At 36.6% G+C, this 26376-nt stretch overlaps 1 protein-coding gene across 16 annotated transcripts in view; it reads left to right on the top strand.

The window, feature by feature from the left end:
- Positions 1-26376, top strand: part of TRIM37 (tripartite motif containing 37) — a 187189-nt gene that overhangs the window by 59475 nt on the left and 101338 nt on the right. For 12 of the 16 annotated variants that reach the window (XM_087440895.1, XM_087440894.1, XM_087440893.1 and 9 more), the window contains 3 exons: positions 14809-14954; positions 21554-21604; positions 22992-23073. In XM_087440895.1, the coding sequence (XP_087297021.1) occupies positions 14809-14954; positions 21554-21604; positions 22992-23073 (279 nt within the window). The remainder of the gene's footprint in view (positions 1-14808; positions 14955-21553; positions 21605-22991; positions 23074-26376) is intronic. The other 4 variants (XM_087440896.1, XM_087440898.1, XM_087440904.1 and 1 more) reach the window with 1 other exon arrangement.

The raw sequence follows: 26376 nt of genomic DNA on the forward strand, positions 1-26376 counted from the left end.
TGAAAGAGTCAGGAAGTTAAAAAAAATTTCTAAAGTTTATAAAATAAATAAAGTTACAGTAAGCTAAGATTAACTTATTGAAGAAAGAAAAATATTTTTTATAAATTTAGTAGTCTACAGTGCTTGTGTAGTCTCCAGTAGTGTACAGTAATGTCGTAGGCCTTCACATTCACTCACCACTCACACTGACTCACCCAGAGAAACTTCCAGTTCTGAAAACTCCATTCATGGCAAGTGCCCTATACAGGTGAACCATTTTTTAATCTTTTATATGTTATTTTTACTATTCCTTTTCTATGTTTAGAAATGTTTAAATACACAAACACATTGTGTTACAGTTAGCTGCCATATTCAGTATGGTAACATGCTGTACAGGTTTGTAGCCTAGGAGCAATAGGCTATACCATATAGCCTAGGTGTAATAGGCTATACCATCTAGGTTTGTTTAAGTATACTCTGATGTTCGCACAACGAGGAAATCACCTAGAACGACCCATTGCTCAGAACGTATCCCCATTGGTAATTGACACCACTGTGCTACACTTTTTTGATTACTGTAGCTTTAGAATAAAAGGTAGTGTTAGCTCTCCAACTTTGCTCTTTTTTATAGAGTTGTTTTGGCTATTCCAGATTTTTTGCATTTCCATATGAATTTTAGAATCAGCTTGTTAATTTCTACCAAAAAAAGTTCTGGGGTTTTGTTTGGAATTGCATTGGATCTATAGACCAATTTGGGGAGATATGACATCTTAATAATACCGACTCCATTTATTTAGATCTTCTATAACTTTTCTCAGCAATATTTTTAGGTTTTTTTTGTGTGTGTGTGTGAGGAAGATTAGCCCTGAGCTAACATCCCATGCCAATCTTCCTCTTTTTGCTGAGGAAGATTGGTCCTGGGCTAACATCCATGCCCATCTTCCTCTACTTGATATGGGACGCCACCACAGCATGGCTTGGCAAGCAGTGCGTTGGTGTGCCTGTGGGATCCGAACCCGCGAACCCTGGGCTGCTGAAGCGGAGTGTGTGCTCTTAACCACTACACCACCGGGCTGGCCCCAATGTTTTGTAGTTTTCAGGGTACAACTTTTTCACATCTTTTGTCAGATTTATTCAGTTTTTCAGTATTTTCGGTGTTATAAAGGGTAGTTTTTTTAATTTCAATTTCTGATTTCTTATGTCTGTATAAATTATTTTTGTATATTGATCTTATATCCTACAATTTTGCTAAATTCATTTATTAGTTCTAGTAGCTATTTTGTCGATACCTTGGATTGCCTATAGATAGTCATGTCAGTCTGAATAGAGACAGTTTTCTTCCTGATCTGGCTGCCTTTTATTTTTTTTTTCTTGTCAGGTTTTTACTGGCCAGAACTTCACTATGATGTTGATTTAAGTATGATGTTAGCTGTTGGTTTCTTGTAGATGTCCTTTATCAGGTTTAGGAATTTCCTTTTATTCCTATTTGATGAGTTTCATTGGGAATGAATGTTGGATTTTGTCAAATTCTATTTCTGCATATGTTGAGATGGTTTTAGTTTTTTAGTTCTTAAAATGGATTGAAAATTTTTTTTTTAAGTAGTAAACCAGCTTTGTAATCCTAGAATAAAAACCCTGGTTTGGTCAATGTGTTATCCTTTTAATATAATATTGGATTGGATTAGCTAAGATTTTGTTAAGAATTTGTGCATTTTTGTGCATGAGGGATATTAGTCCATAGTTTTCTCTCAAAATATCTTTGTCATGCTGGCCTCAAAGAAGGAATTTTAAAGTATGCCCTCTTCAATTTTCGGCAAGAAGTTGTGTAGAAGTGGTACATTTTTTCCTTAGATGTTTGCTAGAATTCACCAATGAAGTCATTTGGGCCTTGTTTTCTTTGTGAAGTGATTTTCAACTACAAATTCAGTTTCTTTAATATAGTGCAGTTCATATTACCTATTTCTTCTTGAATAAGCTTTGGTAGTTTGTGTCTTTCAAGTAGAATTATTCCATTTCGTTTGAATTTGCTGAATTTATTTCTTTTGCTTAGTTTGAGTTTAATTTGCTCTTTTTTTCCTAAAATTTTAAGATGGAAGTTGAGGTTATTGATTTGAGACCTTTCTGTTCAAAATACTTTCTTACATCCCTTGTGATTTCTTCTTTGATCCGTGAGTTCTTCAGAATTATGTTATTTAGTTTCCAAATATTTGGTGATTTCCCTGATAGTCTGTGATGTCATAAAGTCAAGTTGGTTGATGATGATGTTCAAGTCTACTATATTCTCGATAATTTTCTGTCTACTTGTTTTATCAATTATTTAGAGAGGGGTATTGAAATTTTCAGCAATAATTGTGAATTTGTCTGTTTCTTCTGGCAGTTCTGTCAGTTTTTGCTTCATGGATTTTGAAGCCATACTCTTTGGGCATAAATATCTAGGATTGTTATATTCTCTTGATTAATTGTTCCCATTATCACTGTGAAATGACCTTCTTTTTTTTTTTTTTTTGGGTGTTGATGAAGTTGGGTTTATTTATTTTTTTTAAAAATTTTTTGTTTATTGCAGTAACATTGGTTTATAACATTGTAAAAGTTTCAGGTGTACATCATTGTACTTCTATTTCTGTGAGCTGCTCCTGGCGGCCGTGAAGCTGGCGGCTTGTGAAGGCGGCGTTTTTCGTCTCCGGAAGGGAGTCTCTGCCTCTTCTACCCCAGTTAGGATTGTCCGTTGTTGTAGGAGTTCCTCTTATCCAGTTTTCAGTTCTGTCTCAGGGGTAATTTTTCCACGAGTAGTTGTAAATTGGCTGTGTCCACGGGAGGAGGTGAGTTCAGAGTCTGCCTACGCCGCCATCTTGACTCTGCCCCCTGAAATGACCTTCTTTATCTCATAATATTCTTTGCTTTGAAATCTATTTGATATCAAAAAAGCCATTTCAGCTTTCTTTTGACTAGTGTTATCATGCCTTATCTTATTCTATCATTTTATTTTTAATGTATTTTTAAATATTTAAGGTGTATCTTTTAGGCAGCATATAATTTAGTCTACTTTTTTAAATTTAATCTGACCATCTTTGACTTTTTTTTTAATTGATGTCATAATAGTTTATAACCTTGTGAAATTTTAGTTGTACATTATTGTTTGTCAGTCACCATATAAATGCATCCCTGCAGCCCTTGTGCCCACCCCCCACTCCCCTTTCTCCTGGCAACCACCAACTGTTCTCTCTGTCTGTGTGTTAGTTCATCTTCCACATATGAGTGAAATCATGTAGTGTTTCTCTTTCACTTTCTGGCTTAATTTCTCTTAACATAATACCCTCCATGTCCATCCATGTTGTTGCAAATGGGACGATTTTGTCTTTTTCTTATGGCTGAGTAGTATTCTATTGTATACATATACCACATTTTCTTTATCCAGTCATTGGTCAAGGGACACTTGGGTTGCTTCCATTTCTTGGCTATAGTGAATAATGCTGCAGTGAACATAGGGGTGCATAGGCCTCTTTGGATTGTTGATTTCAGATTCTTTGGATAAATACCGAGTAGTGTGGATAGCTGGATCATAAGGTACTTCTGTTTTTCTTTTCTTTTTTTTTTTTTTTTTGGTGAGGAAGATCAGCCCTGAGCTAACATCCATGCTAATCCTCCTCTTTTTGCTGAGGAAGACCGGCTCTGAGCTAACATCTATTGCCAATCCTCCTCCTTTTTTTTTCCCCCCAAAGCCCCAGTAGGTAGTTGTATGTCATAGTTGCGCATCCTTCTTGGTGCTCTATGTGGGACGCGGCCTCAGCATGGGCAGAAAAGCGGTGCGTCAGTGCGCGCCCAGGATCCAAACCCAGCCGCCAGTAGCGGAGCGCACGTACTTAACCGCTAAGCCGCAGGGCCGGCCCCTCTTTTTCATTTTTTGAGGAGTCTCCATACTGTTTTCCGTAGAGGCTGCACCAGTTTGCATTCCTACCAGCAGTGAATGAGGGTTCCATTTTCTCCACAATCGCTCCAACATTTGTTATTTTTTGTCTTGGGGATTATAGCCATTCTAATGGGTGTAAGCTGATATCTTAGTGTTGTTTTGATTTGCATTTCTCTGATGATTAGTGATGTTGAATATCTTTTCATATGCCTATTGGCCATCTGTATTACTTCCTTGGAAAAATGTCTTTTCATCTCCTCTACCCATTTTTGGATCAGGTTATTTGTTTTTTGGTTGTTCAGTTGTGTGAGTTTTTTATACATTATGCAGATTAACCCCTTGTCGGAAATGTGGTTTGCGAATACTTTCTCCCAGCTGGTGGGTTGTCTTTTCATATTGATCCTGGTTTCCTTTGCCTTGCGGAAGCTCTTTAGTCTGATGAAGTCCCACTTGTTTATTTTTTCTTTTGTTTCCCTTGTCTGTGTAGACATGGACTTCGAAAAGATCCCTCTATGACCAGTGTCAAAGAGTGTACTGCCTATATTTTCTTCCAGGAATTTTATAGTTTCAGGTCTCACCTTCAAGTCTTTGATCCATTTTGAGTTAATTTTTGTGTATGAGAAGGAGGATGGTCTACTTTCATTCTTTTGCATGTGGCTGTCCAGTTTTCCCAGCACCATTTATTGAAGAGACTTTCCTTTCTCCATTGTATGGTCTTAGCTCCTTTGTCAAAGATTCGCTGTCCATAGATGTATGATTTTATTTCTGGGCTTTCAGTTCTGTTCCATTGATCTGTGGGTCTGCTTTTGTACCGGTACCATGCTGTTTTAGTTATTATAGCTTTGTAGTATATTTCAAAGTCAGGGATTGTGATTTCTCCTGCTTTGTTCTTTTTCTCAGTATTGCTTTCACTATTCCGGGTCTTTTGTTGCCCCATGTGGAATTTAGTATTCTTTGTTCTGTTTCCGTAAAGAACGTCCTTGGGATTCTGATTGGAATTGCATTGAATCTGTAGATTGCTTTAGGTAGTATGGATATTTTAACTATGTTTATTCTCCCAACCCATGTGCATGGGTTGTCTTTCCATTTCTTTATGTCATCATTGATTTCACTCAATAATGTCGCATAGTTTTCATTGTATAAGTCTTTCACCTCCTTAGTTAATTTTATTTCTAGATATTTTATTCTTTTTGTTGTGGTTGTAAATGGGATTGTCTTCTTGGGTTCTCTTTCTATTAGTTTGTTATTGGAGTATAGACATGCAACTGATTTTTTGTAAGTTGATTTTGTGCCCTGCAACTTTGCTGTAGTTGTTGATTATTTCTAATAGTTTTCTAATGGATTCTTTAGGGTGTTCTATATATAAAATCATGTCATCTGCAAACAGTCAGAGTTTCACTACTTCCTTGCCTATTTGGATTCCTTTTATTCCTTTTTCTTGCCTATTTGCTCTGGCCCAAACCTCCAGTACTATATTGAATGAGAGTGGCGAGAGCGGGCATCCTTGTCTTATTCCTGTTCTCAGAGGGATGGCTTTCAGTTTTTCCCTGTTGAGTATGATGTTAGCTGTGGGTTTGTCATATATGGCCTTTATTGTCTTGAGGTACTTTGCTTTTATATACATTGTGTTGAGAGTTTTTATCATAAGTGGATGTTGTATCTTGTCAAATGCCTTCTCTGCATCTATTGAGATGATCATATGGTTTTTATTCCTCCTTCTGTTAGCATGGTATCACATTGATTGATTTGCAGATGTTGAACCATCCCTGTGTCCCTGGTATAAATCCCATTTGGTCATGGTGTATGATCTTTTTACTGTATTGCTGTATTCGGTTTGCCAGTATTTTGTTGTGGATTTTTGCATCTGTGTTCATCAGTGACTGGCCTGTGATTTTCCTTCTTTGTATAGTCTTTGTCTGGCTTTGGTATCAGGGTGATGTTGGCCTTGGAGAATGTGTTAGGAAGTGTTACATCTTACTCTATTTTTTGGAATAGCTTGAGAAGGATAGGTATTAAATTTTCTTTGAATGTTTGGTAAAATTCTCCAGAGAAGCCATCTGGTCCTGGACTTTTATTTTTTGGAGGTTTTTGATCACTGTTTCAATCTCTTTCCTTGTGATTGGTCTATTCAGATTCTCTATTTCTTCTTGATTCAGTTTTGGGATGTTGTATGAGTCTTAAGAATTTATCCGTTTCTTCTAGATTGTCCAATTTGTTGGCGTATAGTTTTTCATATACTTTTTCTATATAGTTTCATATAGTTTTTCTTATAATCCTTTGTATTTCTGTGGTATCTTGTAATTTCTCCTTTTTCATGTCTAATTTTATTTATTTGAGACTTCTCTCTTTTTTTTCTTGGTGAGTCTGGCTAAGGGTTTGTCAATTTTGTTTATCTTCTCAAAGAACCAGCTCTTTGTTTCATTGATCCTTTCTACTGTTTTTTTGGTTTCAGTTTCATTTATTTCTGCTCTAATTTTTATTATTTCCCTCCTTCTGCTGACTTGCAGCTTTGTTCTTCTTTTTCTACTTCTGTTAGGTGTAGTTTAAGGTTGCTGATTTGGGATTTTTCTTGTTTGTTAAGGTGGGCCTGTGTTGCTATGATTTTCCCTCTCAGTACTGCTTTTGCTGCATCCCATATGAGTTGGTATGGTGCATTTTCATTTTCGTTTGTGTCCAGATATTTTTTGATCTCTTCTTTAATTTCCTCAATGATCCATTGGTTGTTTAGTAGCATATTGTTTAATCTCCAGATCTTTGTCACTTTCCCAGTTTTTTTCTTGTAGTTGATTTCTAGCTTCATGGCGTTATGGTTGGAAAAGATGCTTGTTATGATTTCAATCTTCTTAAATTTATAGAGGCTTGTCTTGTTTCCCAACATATGGTGTATCCTTGAGAATATTCCATGTGCGCTTGAGAAGAACGTGTAATCTGTTGTGTTTGGGTGGAGTGCTCTCTATATATTTATTAAGTCCATCTTGTCCAGTTTTTTAAGTCCACTATTTCCTTATTGACTTTCTGTCTGGATGATCTATCCATTGATATAAGTGGAGTGTTAAGATCCCCTACTATTATCGTGTTGTTGTTAATATGTCCTTTTAGGTTTGTTAATAGTTGCTTTATGTACTTTGGTGCTCCTCTGTTGGGTGCGTATATATCTATAAGTGATATGTCTACTTGGTGGAGTGTCTCTTTTATTATTGTATATTGTCCCTCTGTTTCTCTCATTACCTTTTTTATCTTGAAGTCGACTTTGTCTGATGTAAGTATGGCAAAACCTGCTTTCTTTTGTTTGCCATTAGCTTGGAGTATTGTCTTTTATCCTCTCACTCTGAGCCTATGTTTGTCTTTAGAGCTGAGATGTGTTTCCTGGAGGCAGCATATTGTTGGATCTTGTTTTTTAATCCATCCAGTCACTCTGTATCTTTTGATTGAAGAGTTTAATCTCTTTACATTTAGAGCGATTATGGATATATGGGGGCTTAATCTTGCTACTTTATTGCTCATTTTCCAGTTCTTTTGCATTTGTTTTGTGTCTCGTCCCATGTGTTTTGGACTACCGATTCAGTTTGGTAGTTCTGTATGATGGTTTTCTTAGTTTTCTCTTTTTTTTTTTTTGGTGAGAAAGATCAGCCCTGAGCTAACATCCATGCCAATCCTCCTCCTTTTTTTTCCCCCTTTTTCTCCCCAAAGCCCCAGTAGATAGTTGTATGTCATAGTTGCACATCCTTCTAGTTGCTGTATGTAAGACGCCGCCTCAGCATGGCCGGACAAGCGGTGCGTCAGTGCGTGCCCAGGATCTGAACCCTGGGCTGCCAGTAGCGGAGCGCGTGCACTTAACCGCTACGCCATGGGGCCGGCCCCTTAGTTTTTTCTTTATTTATTGTATGTGTCTCTGTTCTGAATATTTGTTTAGTGGTTACCGTGAGGTTTAAAATCTCATAGATGAGATAGTCTATACCATCGATTTATTTATACCATGAGGTAAAAAGTCTTGTAGATGAGATAGTTCATTTTCTGATGGCCTCTTATTTCCTTTGACTAACTCGATTCCATCCCTTTCCTCTTCTCCTTCTGTTATTATTTTCACAACTTATTCCATCTTGTGTTGTGTGTTTGTGTTTAAAGTGATGAGGTTATATTTATTTTTGGTGTTTTCCTTCCTTTAATTTTTGATGTTATAATTAAGTGTTTGCTAACCTATTCTGGTAGAGAGCTGCAATTTACCTGATTTTGTCTACCTATTTTCTCCTTGCTTAGAGCTTTTATCCCATTTCTCTCTTTTTTTTCAGGCATGAGGACCTTCTTGAACATTTCTTGTACTGGGGGTCTTGGGGCAATGAACTCCATTAGCTTTTGTTTACCTGGGATAGTTATTATTTCTCCATCATGTCTGAAGGATAGTTTTGCTAGATAGAGTGTTCTTGGCTGAAAGTTTTTGTCTTTCAGAATTTTTGAATATATCTTCCACTGTCTTCTGGCCTGTAAAGTTTCTGATGAGAAATCTGCTGAGAGCCTGATTGGAATTCCTTTGTACGTTATTTTTTTCTCTTGCTGCCCTTCTGTAATACTTTTCCTTTGTCATTGACTTTTTCCAGCTTTACTACTGAATGCCTTGGAGAGGGCCTTTTTTTTTGTTGGTATATTTAGGAGATCTGTTGACTTCATTGACTTGTATTTCCAGCTCCTTCCCCAGGTTTAGGAAGTTCTCAGCTATTATTTCCTTGAACAATCTCTCTGCTCCTTTTTCCCTCTCTTCTCTTTCTGGAATACCTATAATCCTTATGTTGCATTTCCTAATTGAGTCAGATACTTCTTGGAGAATTTCTTCATTTCTTTTTAGTCTTAGTTCTCTCTCTTCCTCCATCTGGAGCATTTCTACATTCTTATCCACCATAATACTGATTCTTTCCTCCATATTGTTAGCTCTGTTCTTTAAAGATTCCAGATTTTTCTTTATCTCCTCCATTGTGTTTTTCATCTCCAACATTTCTGATTGGTTTTTCTTTATAGTTTCAATCTGTGTTGTGAAGAAGCTCCTAATTTCATTGAGTTCTCTCTCTTTATTTTCTTGTAATTCATTGAATTTTTTTATGATAGCCATTTTGAATTCTCTTTTGTTTAGGTTATAAATTTCTCTGCCTTCAGGATTGATTTCTGGGTGCTTGTCATTTTCCTTCTGGTCTGGAGATTTAATGTATTTTTGCATTGTGCTTGAGGGTGTGGTCTTACTTTTCCTCATCCTGAAAATATCTGGTTTCAGCTTCTACCTGCTGCCACTAGGTGGGGGTGAAGAGTTGTGTATTCTTTGCCTGCCATGATCTGTGGGTGCTCTGGCTGGGCTGAAGTGTTGTTAAGCTGCTGCGCCAAGTGTGGGTGAGCTGGGGTGCTGAGCACGGCTGACCTGGGGTCCTGAGCTGGGGCGCTAAGCACCACTGAGCTGGGGCTCGGAGCAGCAGGGAAGGGGCGCTTACTTTTGCCTTCCCGATCCCAGGGTCTTCTCACTCCTTCCTCGCTATCTGCTCTCCTGGGATACTAGCTTGATGAGGACACCCCCACAACTGTTCCGTTCCCTCTATGAGGGAGTTCCCCACAGGCTATGAGGGAACTTGGAGAGTGACGATTTTCCTGTGGAGGGTTGCCGCCTCCCCTGCCTCTCTCTCAGAGCCATGTGGTCTTGGTCTCAGCATTGCTGTGGTTGGGGAAGAATGGAAGAAGAACTTCCCTGCTTCCACTTTCTCTAGGGGTTCCAGCACCACCACCTTCAGATGTAAGGCTGCCTGGGTCTCAGACATCTTTTGTGTAGTGTGAAAGACCTCTGTTGGTATATGAATGTCCTTTTTGTTGTATCTAAGGCAAGCAGACTCTAAGGGAAAAGCTCACTGTGCCATGATGCTGACATCACTCAATCTTGGACTTTTAATTGGAATGTTTAGGACATTCACATTCATTGTGCTTATTGATATGCTGAAGTTTGAGTCTAACATCTTGCTATTTGTTTTCTATTTGTCCCATCTGTTTTTTGTTTCCTTTGTTATTTTTGAATTTTGAGTATTGTCATCAGTGGATGACACTGATAACAGTAATGAAAATAAATATAAATTGATTAAGTTGATCTAAAAATATCCCATGATGAACTACTTAATAAGACAGATCTAGGGAATGAAGATGAATTTAAAGTGAAAACATTATACTAGTGATAAAAAGGAATACTACGTGATAGGAAAGGGAACAGTGCATCTTAAGAAGATAGGTCAGTTTATGCTTTTTGTACTCCAGCAGCATAAGCTTAGAATAGAATATATAAAGCAGATACTGACAGAATTACAAGATTTTGATAAAATCATTATCTATAGTGAATGGATAAAAAATGTGATCAGCTGATAGCTCCAGTTAACAGAGGATTGTAAGAATAGAGGATGTTTGAAAAAGAAAATTAAGACACTGGATCTAAAACGTATATGTGGAACCCTGAATCCCAAAATGAAGACTATATATTCTTTTCAAGTCCATGTGGAATAGTTTCAACATTTGATCATGTAATAAGGTATATAGAAGTCTGAAGAAATTTTAGAAATTTATAGAAAGAACACTTTCTGTGATGACAATGTAATTAAGATAGACATCAAAAACAAAAACATAGTTTAAAAACATCATATATGTATGTAAATATTAATATAAATTTAAATATATTAAATATTTACGTAGTTTTTGAGTTAAAGAGGACATTGCAACTGAAATGATAAATTGTTAAAATACCAGACATAGGTAAGGGATATTTAGAAGCAAACTTTTAGTCTAAAATGCAATTTTTGGGCCAGCCCCAGTGGCCTAGTGGCTAAGTTCGATGCGCTCCAGTTTGGTGGTCCAGGTTTGGTTCCCAGGTGTGGACCTAACCACTTGTCTGTCAGTGGCCATGCTATGGCAGCGGCTCACATACAAAAAGAGGAAGGTTGGCAACAGATGATAGCTCAGGACGAATCTTCCTCAGCCAAAAAAAAAAAAAAATCCAAACGCAGATGTTTGCAGTTATATTTGATCCTCATTTTGTCAAATTAATTAGCAAACTAAAAGTAAAGGAGAACTACGTTAAGTTTATTAAAGGTATCTATTTAAAAGTCTGCGGGAAACAATCTAAGTGGTAAAACTCGAGAAGCTCTGTTGTAAAGTTAAGAATCCAGGGTTGCCTGCTGTCAGTGCTTCGCTTCTGAATGTGCTGGTCCTATTCATTAAATTATGACAGTGAAGGTGGCATACCTATATTGAAAGGAAGAGAAAAATTTCTTATTTGCAGAGGACATGATTATTTACATAGAAAATGTATCACTTTCTAGTGAGCTCATCATGGTGGCTGGATGTAAAATGAAGATATAAAAACCAATAATGTTTCTGTATATCGGGAATAGCCAGTTAGAAAATTTAATTGAAAAAAAAAAACGCCATTCATATTAGTAACTAATTAAGCGTTTTGAATAAATCTAACAAAGATGTTAAAGAGCTTTGTAGAGACTATTATAAAACAAAAAAGAGTTGAATGAAGAAATATTCTGCATCTCATTGATTCTCAGATGAATATTTTGTTACATTAAGCTGTCTTGAAATGGGATGTGTCTTAACAGTTGGTACAGTCATAATTTATTGAAGTTTTTTTCTTAGTGGAACATAAAGCTGTGTTTAATAATCAATGACCTGTTACATTCTACGGACTATGGTATATTTATCTAGGGGAAGATTCAACATCATAAAGGTGCTATTGTCTCAGTATTGTTCTACAAATGTAATTCAATCTTTATTTCAACATGAACTTTCTAAGAGTTTGGTGAAATTTCAACATTATTGTGAAAGAGCAAGGGGCCCCAAATAGCCAACACATTCCTGGATTTAAGAAACAAAAAAGAATAAAGTTGGGGCTCTTATGATATCTTATATCAAGCTATAATAAGAAACCATAGTAATTATGACACAGGTTTCAGCATAAGGACAGACAAATGGATAAGTAGAACAGAATAAAAAGCCCAGGAACACACCCCCAGGTGTGTGTGAAGACTTGATATATGGCAGAGATGGAGAAGGATGGACCTTTCAACAAATATTCACAGTTACACATGTGAGAAATCAAATTCAGTCTTCATCTTACACAATACATAAGACTCATTTTCAGGTGGATTAAAGACCTAAATATGAATGGCAAAATTTGATTACGGTTATGCACTGCATGAAGATGTTTGGGTGAATGACAGACCACATATACGGTCCCATAAAATTAGTACCATAAAGCCTAGACGTGTTGTAGGCTATGCCGTCTAGGTTTGTGTAAGTACACCCTATGATGTTCACACATCAACAAAATCGTCTAACAGCACGTTTCTCAGTACTTATTCTCATCATTAAGCCATGCATGTGTATATTTTTAGAGAAGAATATCTTTGATATGAAGTAGGGAAAGATTTCCTTTTTTTCTTTTTTTGTGAGGAAGATCAGCCCTGAGCTAACATCCATGCCAATCCTCCTCTTTTTTTGTCGTTGAGGAAGACTGGCCCTGGGCTAACATCCGTGCCCATCTTCCTCTACTTGATATGGGATGCCGCCACAGCATGGCCTGACAAGCAGTGCATCGGTGCGCGCCTGGGATCCAAACCCGGGCCATCAAAGCAGAGCGTGCGCACTTAACCACTAAGCCACGGGGCTGGCCCCAAGAAAGATTGCTTAAGACACAGTAGGTGCAAAGTATAAGGAGAAAGCTTTGAATGCATTAAAATTAAAATGTTTTTTGAAGAAAAAGATCTTCAAAAACTAGATTGACAGGCCATAGATTTGGAAAAGATAGTTACCATTCCTAAAACTGAACAGGAATTGGTATCCAGAATTTATAAAGAAATACAGTTCAATCATAAATAGCTGAGGCAGTTTCATAAATGTGGGCAAGGGATATGAACAGATAGTTCACAAAGTGGCTGTTCAGATGACCAGTAAATGTGAAATTTCATTGATAATCAGGTAAGTATAAGCTAAAACCACAAGATGCCATCTTACATCTGTTAGATTGGCAGAAACATACATGTTGACAAGAATGTACAGCAAAGAGAACTTATACACTGCTGATCGAAATATAAATCTGCAAACTACATTGAGAGCAGCTGCTAAAGTTTTCAGTGTGCTTCAACCAGTAATTCTAGTTCCAGAGAAACTCACATATGTGTACGAGGACCTGCACAAGGGTCTTCACTCCAGAGTTACTTTTAATCATGAAGAATAGGAAGCAACCTAAATGTCCATTGATAAAGAAGAGAAGTAAATTGTACTAGATTCATGCAATGATATTCTTTAAAACTGTTGAAATTAGTAAAGTAGATCTATGAATATCAATACAATTAAATCTCAAAAACAATGGTGAGTGAAAAGTGTAGGCTGCATGGTGATAAAGCCTGATAGTATTTATGTGAAGTCTCAAAACGTTCAGAATATTGTTTGTAGATGTGAATAGTCTCACAGTACTTGTAGAAACACATGTATAGCAGTAATAAACTTCAGTTGAAGGAGTGAGTTACCTTTGGAGAAAATGGGGTCAAGGAAGGATACTCACAGTCTGTATTCAATAAATACTTGAATAAAAGCTATACATTTTGATAGCTATCATGTGATAGCAGTCATGTATCATTATTCGTGAGTTGTAAGCAACTGTCATTTAAAAGACATAAACCCAGTTGTAGTGAGTTTTATAAATATTCATATGGCATTTGATAGTTTAATTAGTTTGCTAGGACTTCGATAACAAAATACCACAGACTAGGAGCCTTAAACAACAGAAATTTATTTTCTCATAGTTCTGGAGGCTGGAAGTCCAAGATCAAGGTGTTCGTAGGTTTGGTTTCCCTGCGGTTTCTCTCTTTGGCTTCCAGATGACTACCTCCTCTGTGTCCTCTAAAGGGCAAATCCTCTTATCTCCAAATATAGTTACACTGAAGTACTGGGGGTTGGGGCTGCAACATATGAATTTGGAGGAGGACACAGTTCAGGTTCAGTTTGTAACAGTGTACAAAGCTGACTTACTACAGCTTCGTGATTATTACAAACCCAGCGAAGCAAGCAGTGGTCGGTACTGTTATTCCAGTTTTACACATAAACAGTCTCTCCAAGTCACGTAATTAGTGTGTGGCAGAACTAGGACTTCATGGGCTGGCTGCGTGGCTTAGCGGTTAAGTGCGCGCGCTCTGCTCCTGGCGGCCCGGGTTCGCATCCCGGGCGCGCACCGATGCCCCGCTTCTCCGGCCATGCTGAGGCCGCGTCCCACATACAGCAACTAGAAGGATGTGCAGCTATGACATACAACTATCTACTGGGGCTTTGGGGGAAAAAATAAATAAATAAAATTATAAAAAAACAAAACAAAACTAGGACTTCAAAGTGGTTGTTTCAAATACAGAATCAGTAGTCTTTTAACTACCACGCATATTTTACTAAAGTTTGATTTCTTACTTTTTACCTTTGGCATAACTTAAAAGTAGTGTTTCCCAAGTTGATATAGGTTAAGACTTTTTTGTGTGTGTTACATCTTAACAGTATCTCTGTTCCCTAGAATGCAGTTTGAAAAATCCTTGTTTGAAGGCTATCGATCTGTAGGGGTTTGTTCATTAATATACATAATGGTTTCAATGTGTTAATCTAAAATATATCTGTAGTTGCTTAAAATTGGATTTGTCCTAATATGTGAGGCGAGAAAAATGCATTAAAATCAAATACTACTGTTAGAACGGAAATAAATAAACCTGGATTCTTTGTAGATTCTTAAGTCTCAAACCTACTTTGAAAGAGTCATTTTGTTTTTCTTTATCTCATGTTTTTCAGCATATAACCAGAATAATTTCTATTTTCCTTCCTTATTAAGAATTTTGAGGTGCCAATGAATATTAATTTTGTTTATTCAGATAAATTTTTTCCTCACACAGTTGCGGTCTTGTAGTAAGAGTGAGTTGATATCTAAGAGCTCAGAGATCCTCATGATGTTTCAGCAAGTTCATCGAAAGCCCATGGCATCGTTTGTTACTACTCCTGTTCCACCAGACTTTACCAGGTATGACAGTTTTTTAACTTGATTTTCATTTGAAGTTTATGTGCAAATGCATATGCTTGTTTTAAAAGAGTGTTATTTTTCTTAACTCCATCTTTTTTTAAGTTGTTGTTTATAATGATGTAGTCTGGTGAACTTTACGCATGCAAATCTGGTTAGAAAAACTTCTGGCGGACTTAACACTTTTGACTGTAAAGAGAAGATGATAGTGCATTAGGAATTGGTTTCTTCCTGGAGCTTCATCTTCCATACTGTAGGAATAAATAATTGATCCCATTCAATTTCATCAGTGTCTGTTCATTTTCCTTTTTAATTGAGGTATAATTGACATATAACATTTAGTTTTCAGGCGTACACATAATGATTCGATATTTGTATATATTGCGAAATGATCACCACAGGAAGTCTAGTTAAAGTCTGTCACCGTGCATAGTTACAAAGTTTTTTTTTTATGATGAGAAACTTAGCAACTTTCAAATATGCAATACAGTATTATTAATTATAGTCACCATGCTGTACACTACATCCCTATGACTTATTTATTTTATTACTGGGAGTTTATACCTTTTGACCTCTTGTTTTAGATTCCACATATAAGTGAGATCATACGGTATTTGTCTCTCGCTGTCTGACTTATTTCACTTAGTGTAAAGCCCTCAAGGTCTGTCCATGTTGTAGCATGTTCATTCTGTTTACCTTCTGAGTTTACTTACATCTCATTACACAGTGACTATAACTCATTATTTACATGTATGGTGCCAAAAACAAAACTCAGAGAATGGATGAAATGCCAAAAGATTTTGAAGGTGACTCGATGTTATCTCCACATCTTAAAAGATAGTGGAAGAAAACAGTTGATTGCATTCTTTGCATCTTTTTAGTTTTTATGTTGGGCGGTCTTAGAATTCTTCTGAACAGCATATTCTTTCACTCATGTTTAGCATTAGACTGTGGTCTTAGAAGAGTGGTTCTTTACACTGTTGATAGGTTAGACTCACTTGGGGTTGAAAATTACCAATGCTGGCCCATACCCCAAGTCTTTGTGGGTTAGTTAGTCAGTTTGGACTGACATAACAAAATACCACAGACTGAGTGGCTTATGCAGCAGAATTTTATTCTCTCACAGTTATGGAGGCAAGAAGCCTAAGGTCAAGGCGCAAGAAAAATTCAGTTTCTGGTGAGGCCTCTCCTCCTGCCTTGCAGACAGTGCCTTCTCACTGTGTCCTCACATGACCTTTTCTCTACATGCACAGAGATCAATCTCTGATGTCTTTTCCTCTTCTGAGGGCACAAGCTGTATTGGGTTAGGGTCTCACCTTTATGACCTCATTTAACCTTAATTACCTCCCTAAACGTCCTGTCTCCAAATACGGTCATATCGTGGGTTAGGACTTCAACATACAGATTTTGGGGGACACGATTCAGTCCATAATATTGGGTACAGCTAGGCATTTGTAGTTTGTGCTTTTTAAATCTCCTTAGTTTATTCCTAAAATGAGAGGTTAAACCATTGCTTCAGATAAATATATTGATATGGCAGACTTTAATCCATCTTATACTTTAGAGATGACTTATGGAATACTATCAAGTTTTTCTAGCTTGTTGAGGGCTGTGGTACATTTAGGAAACATCTTTTGTTATAAAGATGTTTGTGTTTAGCTGCCTTTTCTTTTTTTCTCTAATATGTGATGCCCTCTGATGGCCATAGTGCATTGATTGTACTAGATTGTATGGTGTAAGCCAGAGTTTTTCAGCCTTGGCATTGTTGACATTTTGAGCTGAATAATTCTTTGTGGGGTGGAGAGAGCTTTCCTGTTTATTGTAGGACATTTAACAGTATCCCAGTAGTACCTCTCCCTTTACAGTTGTGACAAAAATGTTTCCAGACATTGCCAGAAATTCCCTGGGGGCAAAATTGCCCCTGGTTTAGAATCACTGGCTTATTCCTCATCAAAGATGCATTGCTGAGGATCATGACCACCCACAGTCCTATAAACAAAAGGGCAGATTTTTTCTGACAGCCAGAACTCAGATAGTTCTCACTGACCAATAAGTCTTTGTTTCTTTCTGAAGTAACAAACCAGATACAATATTCATATTTTATTCAAGCACTGAATATTATTAAAAGGACTAGGTATTTGCTTTCATTAAGTAGATTTGGATGAACTAAGGATGGTCACCAGTGTCCTAAGGCTGACTCTTTGATAGTGTGGTCAGCCATTTCAATTTTGAGGATACCTTTTCTGAACCATTCCGTCACCAGTGGAATGAAACCTAAGTTTTGATGTAAATACTGTATATAAAGATGAGTGTCTTTCAGTTCAGAGTACATGGATCAGCTATATCAGAGGCACTTGGAGTGTTTATCCAAAATGCAAATTCCCAGGCCTGTTCCCTGACAGTCTTTGGAGGTGGTATCCAGAAAATGAATCTTAAGCACCTTAAGTAATTCTGCACTAAAGTTTGGGAACCATTGATGTAGGTAAACTCCTATCCTGATACCACTTGCAGCAGCTCATCAGGTAGACAATTCTGCTTTAGATTTCTTGAGTGTCAGTCTCTGTCATAGCCGGTGATTGTTTTAGTTTCTCTTCCCTTGCTCGCTGTCCAAGTGGCTCAGAACTCCAACAGTTCCTTCCTTTCACCACCTTCTTTTTTGGGTGTAGATGGAACAGACTGAAATTGGGAGTGGGGGAGGTAGCAGGCACATCAATAAGGAGGAAACCACCAAAAAATAAAAAAAATTGAGTCTGATAATTAAGGAGCTTTCCATGGGCAAAGGTCACCTGGGACCCTCTTTCTCCAGTAATGCTTTACTGTCTTACTAGAAATTTTGGCTTATAATTTAACTGTAATTTTTATTAGAAACTCAGTTTATGAGTTGTACTATACTGGGAGCAGCTGTTCTCTGTTGATGCATTGATCAACAAAGAAAAGAGGACCGAATAAGAAAGGCTAGCATTTATTGACATTAAGTTACAGACCAAAGTTTAGATGTGCAAAGCAGTGGTAAATGTTTCTGAGCTTTGAGATCCATGGGACTGGATTGCCTTACGTTCCATCAGTTGACGATTGTGATGGAGCCGCAATGAAGAATAAAAGATCATTAAACAAATGCAGTGTTATTTATTAAAGACCATCTATATGTTCAGCACTGTTGTAGGTGCTGCATAGGAGACATGGAAGAGGAACTAATAATATTACTGGGTGTATATTCCACGTTAAATAGTAGAGAATTGTGTATTAAAGTCTAATATTTGTTACTCAATTATATGCAGTCATATCAGAAATTCTGAAAAGAGGTCAGGGTAGAGACTGATGTGGTCAAGAAGGCTTAATAACCTAGAAAGGTATTGTGGAAGACCTTGAAAGATACTTAGGATTTCATTAGGCAGATAGGAATAGGATATTTATGCATGAGCAAAAATATGTATGTGATAAGAGCTGCTATATTTAGCAGACAGCAAGGAAATCATTTCAACTAGAATTTGAAAGGCTCTTGTTGGGGTGTTGTAGGAAATAAGGCTGTATGGGTGTCCTCAGGGAGCACTTAAAAGATAGAATAGTATGGCTTCCAGTCCATAGAGAGTTTTAAATTTCTGTGAGAAATGGTCAAGTTGGGAAGGAAAACTAGTTTTTATGTAGCTGACCAATCTACTTTCTGAAGGAAAAAGTGGATACTTGTGGTCCTCTTTTTCTTCCCTTTGTTCATTAAGTCATGATGAGGTCTCTGGTCTAAAGATTTGCAGATCAGTATTTTTCAGGTTACTGGGCTAGAGATGGTTTGAGGCTAGCTTCTCCATGTTCTTTGAAGATTCACTGACGACATCATGAGATGCTTCTAGTCATAAAGGCCACAGTAAAGGAAGTATAGAAATAAAGAAAACTATGGGAAGATAAAGCTGTGCCTTACTTACAGGCCCAGATTTGTAACATCAGTACGATTGCGGATAACCTTTGAATGAGTGAGCATAATGTGGAGATGTTGGGTGGTGGAATTAGATAGCTTAGCAGTTGCTATGGCTTTGTATATATATGTAAAGAAGGCAAAAGAAATTTTTGAGCAAATATTTCCACTAAATTACAAGGATTTTCCAGCAGATATTTGTAAATATTCCTCCATTCAACGAATATTTGAATGCCAGCTGTGTTCCAGGCATGTGGTAGGTGCCAGTAGTGAGCACAATAAAGAGTTCTTGTTTTCTCAAATTATGCTTTAGTGAGAAAGATAGATGACTGAAGCAGTAATAAAATAAAATGTGATGATTGGTGATAGGGAAGTGTATGCATCCTGCTTAATGCTACCCCATAGCACTAATTTGTTATAATGTTATTGGTATCTGAAAAGTTTTCTCTAAAATATATACATATATAGGATTGTATCACAGTACCCTAGAATTGATAAACGTTTTTTATGTTCTGAATGTGATCATTTTCTCCCAGCAAGTGAAAGCTAGGGCAAACCATACTATACCCTCTTGGTTAGTGAGCTTTAGTGACCTATATACTCTTTAGCCCATAAGCGTTCTGCCTTATTGTTCTGAGTTAAACGTGTCATCTCCTTCTGCTGTTCATTTTGTGTTTTGGTGAACCCTTTTGACCCTTAATGGCTGATAAAAATTTGACAATGATAGTCTGGCCTTACAGCAAAAACAGCAGTAACAAGAACAAAGGAAATATATTACACTGGATGTTAAGGACATGGTGGAAGAAACAGTATGAAGATCAGCAGGCATCTGGGGCTTGGTTAAAGTCTTTAGACATTATGAAGGATGTTATGAATTTGGTAGGAGAACTGACCGACATTTGTATGATTGGAAGTTGTGTGAGATTAGAGCCAAAAACATGTCGTGACTTGACCAAATTTGAAGACTATCCTGGGGAGATTTCCTTGGAGCTCTAATTAGGTTTGTGGTTCCAGGAAGGCTTCCCAGGCACTAATTGCATGGCTCCTACTAATTGGGGTTTGTGTATATGGAGTACTGGGAGAACATATAATGGGGAGAAGTTACAGCCGACCTCCAAAGGTATGTGACTTCTAATCTGTTATCTGAAGGAATAGTAAAGATTAACCAGGCAAAAGGATCTGGGAATGAGGAATATGAGTCTTCTAAGAAAAGGTAATAACTGCCTAGGGTTATGATAGGGGTGCTTGACAATTCGATGGTAGCTATACAGTTAACAATTGCAGGGCAAACCACATTTACTTACTGTGAAAAAGATGTGAGCTATTTAACTATACATACTTAACCATAAAATAAAGACATATATTTTTTATTCTATACTGTGTTTTCACTGGCAAACCACTAATTTCTTTAGGCATTGTGACAGTGTGAAAATGCTATAGATGTGTCTTATATTTTATTTTGGTAATAGCAAATTTTCATGAATTGAACTTTAGAAAATATGTCTGAAGATGTGGTAAAATGGCTTGCAGTTTATCTTTTTTGTAAGTTTATAATTTTATTTCTTAAGTATATAACACTGTATTACAACACTATGTATGATAATGTCTTAATCATAAATGTTTTCCTGACTCTGACTTTTGAGGTGTTTTAATGACAGTACTACAGACTGTTTACATGATCTAAGGGTATTTAGTGGCAAAATGGTCTGTCCCTTTGCCTATTTCCTTTGGTTGTAGTTTGGTTGTCTTTGGAGAAAACTGTGTGGAACTGACGTTGCTTAAGGTAATATTGCCTTGCCAAGAAACTGTTAATGTGCTCATCCATCCTACTTGCCCCTTATGTATTCTTATCCTATAAGATTGTGTAGGTTTATTTGCTAGTACATAGTCTCAAAAATATTTGAGGTCTGTCAGTGTTCCTCATAATTTTTCTGAAGAAGGAAGTTTGGGGATTTATTGTAATGTCTTTTGCTTTTGCTATTTCTTTTGATTTTTTAAACATGTTTATATTTGTTTCATATTTCAGGTTCCCAGCCTAAGCATTAATTTCTTTCTTTTCCTGTTTCCATGAGTACTTTTAAAATGTGTCTTATGCTTATTTTTTTTTACTTATTTTTTTTGTGAGGAAGATCAGCCCTGAGCTAACATCCATGCTAATCCTCCTTTTTTTGCTAAGGAAGACCGGCTCTGAGCTAACATCTATTGCCAATCCTCCTCCTTTTTTTTTCCCCAAAGCCCCAGTAGATAGTTGTATGTCATAGTTGCACATCCTTCTAGTTGCTGTATGTGGGACGTGGCACAGCATGGCCGGAGAAGTGGTGCGTCGGTGCGTGCCCGGGATCTGAACCCGCGCCGGCAGTAGTGGAGCGCACACACTTAACCGCTAAGCCATGGGGCCGGCCCTGCTTATTTTAATACTTAATCATATATTGCTTTTAAAAAAAAAGCTATCTTATAAAGTATTTGTTGTCTCCAATTTAATTGCAAACTTTTGGTGTCTGCTTTTGATGGTCTTATGAATTTATTTGATTTAATGTTATGTTTAATGAGGATTTTAAAATACTTCTTAGGGACTTAGTTTAGTTTAATAAAATTTTCAGCATGTTACTGAAGTTCTTAAACTTTATTAATAACTAAATCAAATTTTAAACTTATATAAGCCAATTAATTTCTTTTGCCTTTTGCTTCTTTTCAGTGAATTAGTACCATCTTATGATTCAGCTACTTTTGTTTTAGAGAATTTCAGGTAAGTTTTTGATAACTCTGGTTTTTTGTATATATACATAAGTAAGAACTGGGAAGGTGTCATTCTTGGGTAGGATACAGACCTATTCATCGGTGTGAGTCAGTGTGTAGTCTTAGAAGAAAGAAGTTTCCTGTTGGAAACATAGAGGTCATTCGTCTGGATTCTGTTTTATCTTCGAGACAGATTGCTTCTCTAGTCTGGGAAAAAGGAACCAGCTTTTTAAAGAAGAGAGTCCATTTAGCCTTTGCTAGGATGGGGCAAATGGAATGACAAAGACTGATGAGCCCCACTACCCATCCTCAGAAATAAGAGTGATGAGAAGTCTATTTGAGTCCATTTATCTCACCTCGAAGTGAGGAATTGTGAATGAGAGGCCATTATTGTAAGAAATTTGTAAGCTTTGTAACTTGCATATTAATTTTGTTAGCTTTTACTGCCTATTCTCTAAGATTAGAAGTAAAGGGGCTGGCCCTGTGGTGTAGTGGTTTAAGTGCGTGCACTCTGCTGCTGGTGGCCTGGGTTCGGATCGCCGGCATGCACTGACGCACCGCTTGTTAGACCATGCTGTGGTGGCGTCCCACATAAAGTAGAGGAAGATGGGCACAGATGTTAGCCCAGGGCCAGTCTTCCTCAGCAAAAAGAGGAGTATTGGCATGGATGTTAACTCAGGGCTGATCTTCCTCCCACACACACAAAAATAATAAATTAATTAATTAAAAAGAAGTAAATATCTTAAAACACAAAAGTCTTAAGGGACTTGTCTTCAAGGGCAGCATGGAAGTGGGGAACCAAGAATATAAGGTCTTTCCTTGGGGAGAGAAACTCCAGGGGGTGATAACCATCAAAATAAGGCCAAACTGTGAGAATTTATACCATTTCCCATTTAATTTGTTTTATTTATGGGATAATTTTGTGGCTAAAATGTAAACTTCCTTTGGATTTCGGCACATATTTTAAGATTTAGCATACGTTCTTTTGTTTTTCCATATTAAAAAAGGATCATTATACTACAGGAATGTGAGGAAAAAACACATTTTTCTTTTTCTTTAATGGTGAAAGACCGCTTGTTGAAGTGGTGATTAAATTCAGGACACTTAGTTGTAGTTTCCTTTTCCCTTAAATGTCATAGTTTTGAGGGTTTTTTTTTTTAAACTTGAAACTGAAAAGATATTGCTAAATATTTCAGTATCATTAAATTTTCTTTTTTTTCACAATGTAACTATATATAAATATATACAGTGGAATTATGACTTGTTCAATCACCTTCATTTACATGTCTAAGACTTCAAATAAGTAACATAAATAAACTAGTTGGTTTTTGGTTTTGCCTGTTACTATTTCACAACAATTTTGATCTTAGGATTTGGTTGGTTTTCTTTTACTTTAGCACTTTGCGTCAGAGAGCAGATCCTGTTTACAGCCCACCTCTTCAAGTTTCAGGGCTTTGTTGGAGGTTAAAAGTTTACCCAGTAAGTTTTTCATATTTCTAATAAATTTTGAAACCAAGATCTGTCTTTCAGGGTTCTATAGTACATTAGTTCACTTTTTTAGTGGCGTAAGGAATTAAAGTAATGACAAGTCTGTTTCTTTATAGGATATATTACTAAGTCTATGAAAAAATGAGTTAAATATGAACATATAAACCCTGACATATTATTGAATCTTATTTCTTGTTTGTAGGAACATATTTATCTTTAGAAGAAATGTTTAAAATTCTTATTTTCAAAGTCATTTTTTAAATAAAAATAAAATACAGATACAGAAAGCCATCAAAAATACATGTATGCTGGAGCCAGCCCGGTGGCATAGTAGTTAAGTTCACGTGCTCTGCTTTGGCGGCCCAGGGTTTGCAGGTTCGGATCCCGGGCAAGACCTATGGACCACTTATCAAGCCATGCTGTGGCGGGTGTCCCACATATAAAGTAGAGGAAGATGGGCACGGATGTTAGCCCAGGGCTAATCTTCCTCACCAAAAACAAACAAACAAACAAACATATTTGCTGACTGCATATGCACAGTGCATTTTAGTGTGTTCCTTTGACGTATGTATTTTCGGAAAATTGGCAGCTGAATCCAGTGGCATGATGAGATTCGTAGTCGATTCCTATGGCAAGAATATAAGCAGTAGTGTGTTCTTTTATCACATCATGTCTAGTTGCATCTTTTCTGATACTGGAAGCTATTGATGCTCATTGCCTACATCTGTTAATTCATTGGGAGTTGCAGAATAGTGATATTCTCATTTTATTGTTTCTTTTTCATTTATTAGTTGTAATACTTCTATAAAGAGATGTTTCCCTTTATCTGTTATTTGCTTACCCAGTATTACAGTTCATGTAGAAGAGGCGGGATTCTTTCCTGTTATTTGCCAGTTTTCCTTATTATTCTTTGAACGTGATTAATTAGATTTTTTAAAATATCATTACAAACTTAACGATTTATACATATTTAATCTCTTCAAGTTGGCTTCTGTGTCATTTTGCTCTGACCCTGATAGTCCCTAGTAGTGACCAAAGTAGTTCGCTTTCTTGTTCTCTTCTATGGCAAGATGTTCTAGGCTTATCTTGTACATTTCCCATTGACTATTTTATCCAAAGAGCCTTGATTCCTTTTAGTGGGGAAATTGTATTTCAAAACCTAACTGGGGACTAGGGATGCTCATTTCTACGACCAACAGGTTGGTCACTGTTTCTAGCCTCCTTAGTGAACAGAGCTAGGAAATAAATAAGTAAAGATATGTGGGTGTTCAGTGTGTGGGGGGTAATCTGTATTTATTCATTTAAAAATTTATTTATAATGGAAGCTTTATTTTTTAGAGCAGTTTTAGGTTAAAAGCAAAATTGAGTGGAAAGTTCAGGGAGTTCCATTCACCCCCTGACCCTGCACATGCACAGCTTTCCTCACTATCAACATATCCTGCACCAGAGTGGTACATTTGTTGTAACTGATGAACTTACATTGACATATTATTACCCAGAGTCAGAGTTTGCATTAGAGTTCATTATTGGTGTCATACGTTTTATAGATTTTTGTTTGTTCTTTGTTTTTAGGCCCAAGACCATACTTTGAGAAAAACTGGGTAGGAGTATAGATAAAATTAAAGTGGTTAAGCTCCAGGGATCTCAATAGAGAGAAAAAATTTATGAACACTTTAAAATTGCTATGTAATTGTAGAATATTGGGGTGTTTTTTGACACATATATGTATTTATTTTTTTAAAGATGAAACAACTCATGAGTTAATGCTCACATTTACAATTCAAATTCAGGACTATAGATTTTTAACTTAATCTCTTTATATTACACCTGTATCTCCTTCCACTCTAGGAATCCTACTTCTTATCAATTTGATTACTGAGAACCGTTTAAAATTTTTTTTGCGTATACTCTCCACAGTCCCCTCCTCTGCCATGTCTGGACAACAGTTCAGATGTCCAAAGCTTGTTCTTTAGTCGATTTTACTGGAAGGGCTATTGGAAACAATATTCCCTGAGTTTTTATATGTTTGAAACCGTTGTGTCCTTTATACTCGAAAGCCAGTATTGCTGGATACAAAATCCTTGGCTCATGTTTTCTTTCATGGGGTGCCTTAAATGTTCAATTCCATTTTCTTTAGGTAGTCTGATTATAAACTATTCCTTAAAAGACATTTGCAGATATTGTTTAGATGCCCATAAAATCATCTTCTTTTTAAGTCTAAGAATTTACTACTGTATATTTTGGTTTTTATGGGTCAGTATTCTCAAGTACATGCTGGGCTCTTTCAATATGTAGTTTTAGATCTTTTTTTTGTCTTCTCCAAGAAAACGTTTCCTTAATTATAGTTTTAAATATTTGTTTTGTTCCTTTCTTTGGTTTGCTTTCTTGGGACTTGTATTATCTGCATTTTGAATCTTCTTTGTCTTCAGTATTTACCACTTTCTCTCTAATCTTTTTAACCCTTCATTTCATTTTTATTTTTAAAATTTTCCTTCATTCACTTTTTTAAAGATATAAACTGTTGTGCTTATTTGCTATGTTCCTTTTAGTTCAGTCTTTATTTCTTAAATAACTTTTTATTTCTAATTCTTTCCTTAGTTCCATCACCTGATTTCTGAGTTTTTCTATTTCTGTGTTATTCTTTCATGTCACTTTTTTTTGTTGTCATATTATTTTCTTAGTGTCTTTTAGGTTGTTCTGAAATAGGTTACAATTTTGATCTGTTCTTTGAATATGTTTTTCTGGAGTGCTTTCATTGTCTGTAGGGATGTTATTTAGCTCTTTATTCTCCTTTTTCATTTTGGTATATAACAACGTAAAATTTATCATCTTAACCATTTCTGAGTGTACATTTAGTAGTGTTAAGTATATTCATGTTGTTATGCAACCAATCTCCCGAACTTTTTCAACTTGCAAAACTGAAGCTCTCTGCCCATTAAACAATAACTCCTCATTTCTCCCTCACCTCAGCTCCTGGCAACCACCATTCTACTTTCTGTTTCTGTGAATTTGACTACTCTAGATACCTCATGTATGTGGAATCATATGGTTTTTGTCTTTTTGTGACTGGCTTCTTTCACTTAGCATAATGTCCTCAAAGTTCAGCCACCTTGTGGCATGTGTCAGAATTTCCTTCCTTTTTTAAGACTGAATATTCTGTTATATGTATATACCACATTTTGTTTATTCATTGATCTGTCAATGGACACTTGGGTTGTTTCTACCTCTTGGCTATAGTGAATGATGCTGCTGTGAACGTGAGTGTGCAAATATCTCTTCGAGATCCTGCTTTCA

Source organism: Ceratotherium simum, chromosome 16 (assembly GCF_057802395.1).
Source record: "Ceratotherium simum simum isolate JZ-2026a chromosome 16, ASM5780239v1, whole genome shotgun sequence".
NCBI classification, from domain to species: Eukaryota; Metazoa; Chordata; class Mammalia; order Perissodactyla; family Rhinocerotidae; genus Ceratotherium; species Ceratotherium simum.